This window comes from Calidris pugnax, unplaced genomic scaffold (genome assembly GCF_001431845.1).
Source record: "Calidris pugnax isolate Ruff unplaced genomic scaffold, ASM143184v1 scaffold459, whole genome shotgun sequence".
NCBI lineage: Eukaryota > Metazoa > Chordata > Aves > Charadriiformes > Scolopacidae > Calidris > Calidris pugnax.
The window spans coordinates 451296-460998 of record NW_015091670.1 but is presented as its reverse complement, the minus strand read 5'-3'; the positions used below and the strand labels follow the sequence as shown (position 1 = coordinate 460998).

Sequence of the window (9703 nt, the reverse complement as noted above, 5' to 3'; positions counted from 1 at the left end):
GAGGCACAGGAAGGAGTGGGGCAGCTCCCAGTGCCCACTGCACCCACACCCACAGCAAGGGGACCGAGGGTGCAGGATGAACAGAAATGCTTCATTCCTGTCCCCACCTCAGGAAATCAATTCTTTGGCATTTCAAAGCCGGGCAGACGTGGTGCTGAGGGACACGGGTCAGCGGGGGGGGTTTATCAATGGTGGGTTGAGGGTTGGACTTAAGGATCTGAAAGGTCCCTTCCAACCTGGACAATTCCATGATTCCACAACCTTTGATATTTTTTTTGTATTTTTAAAATCAAGGAGTTCTGCTGAGCCAGCAAACACCTCCTGGGGCCCAGCGCTGCCCCCAGGCTCCCCCCTGGTCCCAGCAGCAACCACCCTGCTCTAAAATCGTTTTCACTCAAGCGTGTGGACAAGAATCACCAAAACCCAGAAAACCCAACCTGCTCTCTATGTTTTCTTGGTACTTGAACACAGACAGCACCTCTGGCCACCACGGACTGTCACCTACTGCTGTCCCTAAGGCAGAGGGGGGGTTTATACAAACACCAAAGCCACAGGCACCTCCAGAGATGCTCATGCTTCCCCATGAGTCACAAGCCAAAAAAAAAAAAAGTTTTTTTCCATTTGTTTGAGCTGAGTTTTTACGAGATCAGAGGAGAACACTCCAGGGGGCAGCCAGGGCTGGTGGCTCTGCCAGACCCCAGCACCGTGGGCGAGGGGCTCAGCATCGAGTCCCACCAGCAGCACCAAGCCCCACCAGCACCCGGTCCCTGCAGGGCTCAGGTCTCACACCACAGCTCACCCAACAGCCAGCAGAGTTATGCCTCAAAAAAAGGTTTTTTTACTTTTATTTCAGGGGTATCGGCTCACCCAGGAAAGAGGGAGGGATGTGGGGGAAGGTCTGAGGGAGGAGGAGGAGGGAGAGGGGCTGGGAGAAAGGAATAGCAGAAGGTGACAGCAGCACAGGGGACTGAGCTTCGGCAGCTCCTGGAGATGTTCCCCCACAGCCACCTCCTTTGTAGCTGCTCCCTTTTCCCCTCCATCAGGTGAGGAAACGCTCCTTAAACCTGTCTGTCACCGGGCAGTGGCTCCGCATGGTCCCAGCTGGACCCCGTTTTGGTCCCTCTCTCACCATCACCATCGCTCTGCTTCCTCCCCACCAGCCAGGATCTCTCCAGCTTGGCCGGCAATTTTTCCTGCCCCAGGAGGAACCCACACCTTCCCAGGTGCAGAAGAGCCACCTCACAGTGCTCCCGGGACAGCCGAGTCCATCCTGCTGCATGGGACAACCATCACAAAACCCACCACCGCTTGGGAGCTCTTCCAGGCTTCTTCGTTCTCCAGCAGAGGCTCTTCCAGGAGAGCAGGAGGCAGAGGCAGGACAGGGATCCCCGGGCAGCGAAGCCGGAGCAGGAGGAACCATCCTCACCCTCGGGCGCTGGGGGAACGGCTCCTGCTGCCACAGGGTAAGATTTTGAGCAATCCCTGTGGTTTCAGAGACACCACTGGATCCAACCTTTCCAAACCGGGACCAGAGACCGGGCTCTTCTCAGCAGATCCCTTGGCTGAGCCAACACTTGTGTCGTTGAGAAGCCTTTCAAAGCTGAGGAGCCCAAGATCAAGCACTCCCTGGAATGAACTCCCCAATTTCCATCTAGTTGCCTCCATGGGAGCAGCATGTGGATCCTGCCAACCTCCGTGCAGAGACCAGGCTGGGAGCAATGTCCACACCAGCACGAGGAACCGTCATCTGCTCGGCTTGTCATCCCCTCCCGAGACCTCCAGCAGGGACAGGCTCTGCCTGGGACATGTTTGCCCTGAGGATATTGGTTTTTTGAGGAGAAACTGGCACCGAGTGTTGCATTAGCTGGAGAACTGCCCTTGCCTCCAGCAAGGTGGGGTTTGTGGAGTGCGCTCCAGGGAACTTGGAAGGACAAGGATGGCCGGCACAGCATGAGAGGAGAAAGGACTCCATCCTGCTCAGGAGCTGAAGCTCTCAGCGTGTGCTGGGTATGGAATGGCAGAGGTTGGGGAGCCCTGCTCAGCTCCTGTGGCCTCCCAGAGCCAGAAAACCAGCATGAGGAACCTCTGGGAGAAACCCAGCAAAGCTCCAGCCCTGCAGGAGCCAGCACCAGAGACGGTGCTGAGCAGTGGGGCTTGTCCAGCTGGAACAACGGCTCATTGACCCAGCCAAAATGGTGTGAGCTGCCCAGAGGAGCATCATCCCACCCCAAGAGCTGCCCAGAGGAGCACCATCTCCACCCCAAGAGCTGCCCAGAGGAGCACCATCTCCACCCCAAGAGCTGCCCAGAGGAGCACCATCTCCACCCCAAGAGCTGCCAGGGCCTCCCCAGCACTGAGAGCTGCTAAATCAACCTGTTAACTTGGCCCCAGCGCTCGCGAGAAGCCCGGGGATTGTTAAAACAAGAGTTAATGCCCGTGTTTACAAACGCCTCCCCCGTCCGCTGGGTCCGGGAAATCGGGCTTTAGTAGCCAAGCTTTTAATTAAAAACAAAGCAGGTGCCTGAAAAACAAAACTGGAGTGAGGAGGAAGCTCAAGAGGCTGCGGGAGGGCTGGGAGCAGCAGTTCCTGGGGTGGCAGGCAACCACCCAACACCTCCGGAAGCCAAACATCCCTGTCTGGCTTCAGGAGAGCGGTGACCATTGAAATACCAGCACAAACACTTCCTTTTCCAGGAGATCCAGCCAGCACAGCTCCACCAGCCTCGCCGGGATGCTCCCTCTTCCCATGGCTGATAACTCAATGCCCCCAGGTGGCCCCGGGCACACAACGGCTGGCACGCTCTGGGGTTTCTCCCCTGCCCTTGTGCACCCTTCCTTATGGAAGTGTCGTCACTTCCAGACATCCCTTTGGATAGAGAAACCCACCCCGCTGACCCCACAGAACTGCCCGAAGCCCCCGTGCGAGCTGCCCTGAGACACAGCATTGCCCCCCCCGGCCACGCTGGCCACCCAGCACCCAGCCTTGGCCACTGAGCCTTCTCATGCCACTTTGCTGCTCTGCTCACGTGTCACTTTTCAGAGCCAGGTCCCATCCCAGGGCTGGGGGGGGGCTGCAGCAGGAGGGACCCTGCACCCCTGGGACCCTGTGCCCAAGGACTGGGCAACCAGTGGGTGCTCTCTAGTGGCCCCAGCACCCAGGGGCTCGGCTGGGGAGTTCCCCAAGGACCCAGCCTGTCCCTCCAGAGGGGTGGCCACTTCCCTTGTCTCAACCACCAGCCTGGCTGGGGGGGAAGGAAGGTGAAGGGAAGGCAGCAGGGTAAAGCCAGTCCTCGAGAGGTGAAAACTGGGCTGTGAGGGGGAAACAGCGTGTTCTCCTTCTCCATGTGGCCACCTCTCAAGGCACCCAAGCGAAAAACTCAAACAAAAATCAGGTTCCTGCCACAGCAGAGGGGAGAGGAGCTGGCTCTGCCTGCGCTGGTCCCACTGCAAGCCCAGGACAGGAGCAGGCAGCTCCCCGCAGCCCCGACCCTTCTCACACACCCCACGAATACCCAAAACACAGGCTGTTGTGGTTTCACTCTTGCAGCCCTTCACCCAACGCCTGTTTGAGCTGTTTTCCCAGTGAGCCGGGGCGTTCAGCTCCCTCCTCCTGGCTCTGAGCCGTCAGGAGCCGGCGGATCCTGAGCACCACTGGAAGGCAGGAACGCCAGCGGGGAGCCACAGGTGTTTCTAAACGTTTTGGCTTCCTTCCTGCCATGCTAAACCACTTGCAAGGAATTAAGTGAGAACTTCAAGGTCTACACAGCAGCTGGCCAGGGCTTCGTCCTCACACAGAGCTTCCTGCCAGCCCAGGGCAGGCACCGACCCCAGAGCTGTCACCTTCTGCCCCTTGCTGCCGCTTCTGTCCCGGCAGGACAGACGCCTTGCTTCCCAAACCACCACTGCAGAACATCCCAAACTTCACCACAACTCCCAAACGTCTCAGAAAACCACTGCTTGAGGGCTCTATGTGCCTGTTTTCAGCCTTTCCTTGCTTTGCTTTCTGCAACAGCTTGGTTCCTCTCTCAGAGAGGGTGAGGAACCTCAGGTCCCTGCTCTGAGACCTGGTGTGATGCCGGTGGGGAATCCCCGGGGCACCGGTGCCCTCACAGGGCTTCAAACTGTTAAATGCTTGGGATACCTTTCCTCCTTCCTGGGAAACACGGAGAACTGCAGAGAGCATCCCTAGTAATGACGGCAATGACACCCCCGCTGTGCCACCCAGTGGTCCCCGGTGCTGCCAGGAGCTGCTGCATCCACCGGGGTAAATTTGGCTCTGGGTAAAAAAGCCTTTTGAGAAATGGCTTGAGATTTCCTGCTTTTGGATGACGCTGGTGGTTAAGACTCATCACTCTTGCAGGCTTTCAGCTCTTTTGTCTTATGCTATTTTAGCACCGTATTAAGTGCTTTCCCTCCCCTTCCTTTAAATCTTTTGAGTCACAAGCCTGTCTGGTGTTTGAAGATAAAGCGAGTTCCACTCATCGCCTGACAGGTAGGGATTTTTTTTTTTTTAATTGTGTTTAAAAAAGCATCAGTACCTTCCCTTTTTTTTTTTTCTGTTTTAAATCAAGTTCCATCTCAGAGCAAAATTCTCACCCCAGAGAGCTGGAAAGCACCGCAATCCTAGTGGAAGAGTTGGCACAATTCTACTTTAAATGAGTGCAAAGAGCACTGGTTTAAGCCCAGTTCCTTTCTCCCTGCTCCACTGCTCGGCTGGAAAGAGGTTACTCCCCCAAGTGAAGTGGTACCAGTTAATAACCAGCAGCCTGTTACTGTGCAAAAGGGGTTAGAGATAAAAGCCACCACCTCATCTCTTCCCGGAGAGCCACCAGCTGCCGTGAGCCGACTGCTTGGCGATGGTTTGCTTTTCTTCTGGGCTGAAATGCAGAATAGTCAATATGGCAGTGAGGGTCTGCTGGCGACCCAGAGAATCCGGCAGCGTCAAAAACCTGTAGACGATGTTCTTGAGGTACTCCAGGTTGGCTCCCTCCCTGCTCTTGTCTCTGAAGTTCTTCTCGATTTCACTTTGAAGCGCGGCCACCTCTTCCCGGTGCTTCTCCTCCTGCACCAAGATTTTCTCCTGCAGCTGGTGAACTTGCATCTCCAGCTTGTGCTTCTGCTTCCTCAGGGCCACAGTCTCTACTTCTTTGCGAGCCAGCTGCTCCGCGTACAAGAAGAAGGTGGGCTCGTTGGTGGCGGAGAGATGAAGAGCCTGGGGGAGCATCTCTGAGGCATCGGTACCCGGTGAGTCACCGCTGGTAACGTCAGCGCCCGAGGCGAGGTAATTTTTGGATCCTTGCAGCCCGTAAGGCAACGTGACAGATCTCAGCTGCTCCAGCTCCTGGTCCTTCTCTGCCAGCACCGCCAGCGCTCGGTCCCGCTGTTTGTGCATCTCCTCCTCCAGCTTCAGCGCCCGCTCCCTGTAGTCCAGCTGGCACCGCTCTAGCTCCTGCCGATGGATTTGCTGGAGCTGGGACAGCTCTTGCTTCTTGGCTTCCATGTCTCGCTGGTGCTGCTTCTCCATCTCGTCAGAGGACAGCTGAAGGACGACGTATTTCTCCTTCAGGTCAGCCAGCTGCTCTTGAGCTTCCTCCAGTTCTTTAGCCAGATTGCCGTCTTTGGCCGACTTGTTCTTGAGAACCACCTGCGCCCTCATCTTGTACCTCTCAAACTCCTCCTTCAGCTGCTTCAGCTCCTGCTGATAGTACAAAGCGGTGGCCTTCTCACCGTCCCCAGTCTCAGTGCCCTTTGGCAGCTCCAGCTCACACAGCTTCTCGATGTCCAGAGCGGGCTGGCTCTTCTTCGCCGCCGCCTGCAAGAGCTTCTTCAGCTTCTCCATTTTATCCTTCAGAACGTTAACATCCAGATTGGCTTCTTCCAGGTGGATATCGAGAGGGGATCGGCTGGAGGCAGCGATGGCCAGGGTTTTGTTCTCCAGGTCCAACTGCACGATGCGGTCCTTTAGCTTCTGAATGATGGCTTGGTCCTTCTGCTTGGCTTTTTCGTACGTCCCCAGTAGTTCGGACACTTGGGAGACTTGGCCCTCCAGGTCGGCCACACGCCGCTCCTCCACCTGGGCCTGCTGGCGGAGCTGCTCCTCCGCCTGCGCCGTCTGGGGGCAGAGACACAGGGAGGGGGACAACAAATTAACATTTGGGGGACTTCATTCTGTCCCACTCAACCCCAAACAAGCGCAGGGACCTCCCTTCCCCTAGAACCCCGCACAGGCCACCACGCTGACTCGCCTTTTTGGGTGGGTGTTGGAGATTTGGGGATAGAATAAACTCAAAGCATTCCTGGTTTTGTTCCCTGCTCTGCAGAGTTCCTGTTACCAGCGCTACCTGCACTGCTGGAGGTGTGCGGGGGGGGGACCAGGACAGGTTGGGGGGGACCTGCTGGAGAGAAGCTCTGGGGAGAAAGACCTGGGAGTCCTGGGGGACACCAGGATGCCCAGGAGCCAGCAATGGGCCCTGGTGGCCAAGAAGGCCAAGGGCATCCTGGGGGGCATCAGGAGCATGGCCAGCAGGTGGAGGGAGGTCATCCTGCCCCTCTGCTCTGCCCTGGGGAGGCCCCAGCTGCAGCACTGGGACCAGTGCTGGGCTCCCCAGTTCCAGAAGGACAGGGAACTGCTGGAGAGGGGACAGCAGAGGGCTACAAAGATGATGAGGGGCCTGGAGCATCTCTGTGCTGAGGAAAGGCTGAGGGACTTGGGTGTGTTTAGTGTGGAGAAGAGCAGAGGGAGGGGAGACCTGCTCAAGGCCTGGCAATCCTTCCAGGGTGGGTGTCAGGAGGATGGGGCCAGGCTTTTCCCAGTGGTGCCCAGGGCCAGGCCAAGAGGGAACGGGCACCAACTGGAGCAGGGGAAGCTCCATGGGAACACCATGAGGAGGCCGTTGTTTGGTGTGAGGGTGGCAGAGGCCTGGCAGAGGCTGCCCAGAGAGGTGGTAGAGTCTCCTTCTCTGGAGACATTGCAACCCCCCTGGAGACGTTGCTGTGGGAGCTGCTGTGGGTGCCCCTGCTCTGGCAGGGGGTTGGCCTGGGTGCTCTCCAGAGGCCCCTGCCAACCACAGATCACTCTGTGAAGCAGCAAACTCCCGTCACAATCTGCTATAGGACTTTTTTAACATGCCTGTATGCTCTAAAGCTTTCACACATCTAACAGCAATCCTGTGCTTTGGAGCACTCATACGGATATAATTCGGTGGTTTCTGAGTAGGTACAGCAAACACCTGCTGTTGCCAGTTTTTACAGCTACTGAGATCCAACTGACTCTGGACAACAGCAACAATCGACAATCACCACCGTGAACCACAGCACAGCCAGAGTCAGGTCACCTTCACCTCTGCCAGAGAGAAGCTGTTGGAGGCCACCTCTAAAAAAAGGGGCAAACTGCACTGAAGCAGCCTGAGGCTTCAGATTAGAAAGAAGAAAACTTGTTCCAGGCTGCAAGGACACGAGGCAGATCCCATTCTGGAGTGTTTCCAGATGGAAATTCGGTTACTGGTGCCAACCCTCCCCCTGCCAATGCCAACCCCTGAGCACGTTGCCCCACAACCCGCGGGGTTACACAGGTTCCTCTTTTCCACCACATCCCTCTTTCCAGCTCTTGGCTCTTCCCCTGCACCCACACAGACTAGAGCTCTTCTCCTTCCACAGAGAGCTCCGAGCCTCACTGGAGAGGATCTGTTTTTATAAACTCCTGTAATTGTACCTTGTGTTGCACTTACACACTTCTCAGAGACAAGACCACGCTCACTGCCACAGTGGGGCCCAGGAAGGGTCTCTCCTCCCGAGCCTGGCCATTTTCCCACCCGACAGTAACGTGTTGGGAGCCAAATGACACCGTAGAGGACAGTCACTGTGTGATCACCTCAAAGGTTACTCCCAAGTCCAGTGGCCACCACCCCATGACTCATGACTTACAGGCTGCAGCCCAAACAACTTTTGTTTTCCTCGGGGACTATCATCCCATCAAAGCCGTGATGCTCCCATTTACTTCAAACCTCTTGGACTCTGGGGGACTGGGAAGGGGAGTTTGTGCTCCTCCAGCCTCAAGCCCTGCCCCGATTGCTGCCGATACACCCCACCGAGCCCCTCCAGGGCCCAGACGAGGAATTACCTTCTTCATCTCCTGCAAGAGCTGCACATGGAAGTGGTTTTTCAGGCCGGCCATCTCCTCCTGCAGATCCTGTATCCGGGGGTCTGGCTTGTTGCTCTCCTCCTGGACGGCCTGCAGCTCTCCCTTCAGGTCTTCCACCTCCTGGCTCAGCTGCTTGATCTGCAGCTCGTAGCCCTCGGCGCGGTCGGCCATGCACACCCTGCCGGCCAACATCTCCCTGGTCTCCTCCAGCTTCAGCTCCACGTCCTGGCGCAAAGTCCTCTCGTTCTGCAGCAGCTTCTGCAGCTCCCTCAGCATGACAGCGTGGTCGCTCTGCTCCTGGGCTCGGTCGTGCTGCTGCGTGATCAGACGGGCTTTGGTCTCTGCCAGCTGGTCCTGCACAGACTTCAGCTCCGTCTCCAGCTTCTCGCTCTCCTCCTCGGCTTTCTTAACGGCCTCATCGAGGTCCTGCTTCATCTTCTTCTTGTCTGCTTGGTAGGAGGCTTCCATGCGGGACTTCTCCTGGGTGACTGTTGACAGAGCACTGGTCAAAGTGGCCAGCTGGGTCTTCAGCTGGAGGACTCTTTTATCGGCCTCACTGGCAGCGGGTGACACATCCCCGCTGCTCGTGCTGACGCCGCTCTCCGAACCGCTCGTCTCTTCTGATTTAAGAGAGGAAGCAGTGGCCGTGGGCTTGTCATCTTCAGGCCCTGGCTCACCCTTGGTGCTGGCCAGACTGGCAGCCGTGTCCGCGCTGGCAGCCGTCCCCACGCTGTCTTCACTGTGAACTGAGCTCCTGTCATCAGCAGAATCGGCAAAGGAGTTGGGCACAGACACAGGCTGAGCCCCGCTCAGGCCAAGATCCGCCTCGTGAGACACGGACAACACTTTCAAGCTGGCTTCCAAGGCTTCCTTCTCTTTGAGGAGGCTCTTGTAGGCTCTGACGACATCCTTCAGCCGAACCTGGTACTGAAGGAGCTGCTTCTTCTGCGATTCAATAGTCTCCAGAAGATCTTTTTTGCTCGGGCCACCTCCAAAGTTCATGCCAAACTTCTCCATGATTCACGCCAGCTGAAAGGAGAAAACCACAAAATGCTCTGAGGCCTCGTACAGCGATATTTGCCACTGCAGCCGCCCCCCCCCCTCAGGCCAGACAGGGGGATTCACATCTATAAACAGCTTGATTTTTACTTTTCAAGGAAAAACCACCACCTGTCTGTCTCTTGGCAGCATCACTGCCTGCTCTGAAGGTAATCCAACTGCTGCCAGCTCTAGGTGGGGGGTGGCCAGGTCTTAGGGGTCCCCACGGTAGGTCACAGGGGGATGTCCACTGCAGAGGACCTGCCACGGAGGGGTGGGGTGTCAGCACCCGGGGCCAGAGAATTCACAGGAAGGGAGTGCGTGTGGGTGGGAGAGGGACATGGTGGGGTTCGGAGGTGGGGGAAGCTGCTGGGGAGGCCCTGGGGGCAGCCCTGAGGCAGGGGGGCCGCAGGGCAGTGGTAGAGGGGCCACAGGGCTGGGGCAGAAGGGCCTTGGAGAGCAGGAGAGACTGTGGGGCTGCGGTGGAGGGGCAGAGGGGGCAGGCAGGTGGGGTGGGGTGAGCAC

At 57.3% G+C, this 9703-nt stretch overlaps 1 protein-coding gene across 2 annotated transcripts; it reads right to left on the bottom strand.

Moving 5' to 3' along the window:
* Positions 1-4484: 4484 nt before the first annotated feature.
* Positions 4485-9496, bottom strand: GCC1 (GRIP and coiled-coil domain containing 1). 2 transcript variants are annotated; one of them, XM_014961964.1, is made up of 3 exons: positions 9308-9496; positions 8120-9169; positions 4485-6112 (listed from the first exon to the last, which is right to left on the bottom strand). In XM_014961964.1, the coding sequence occupies exons 2-3, from the start codon at positions 9155-9157 to the stop codon at positions 4808-4810; spliced, it is 2343 nt and encodes a 780-aa protein (XP_014817450.1). In that variant the 5' UTR covers positions 9158-9169; positions 9308-9496; the 3' UTR covers positions 4485-4807. The 2 variants fall into 2 exon arrangements, with proteins under 2 accessions (XP_014817450.1, XP_014817449.1); XM_014961963.1 differs by having other exon boundaries at positions 9311-9496.
* Between the last annotated feature and the right edge of the window lie 207 nt (positions 9497-9703).

Coding starts and splice junctions, on each gene's coding strand:
- GCC1 (XM_014961964.1), bottom strand. CDS start 9,157: ATGGAGAAGTTTGGCATGAACTTTGGAGGTGGCCCGAGCAAAAAAGAT. Junction 6,113..8,119: donor TCTTGCAGGAGATGAAGAAG/GTAATTCCTCGT, acceptor CTCTGCCCCCAG/ACGGCGCAGGCGGAGGAGCA.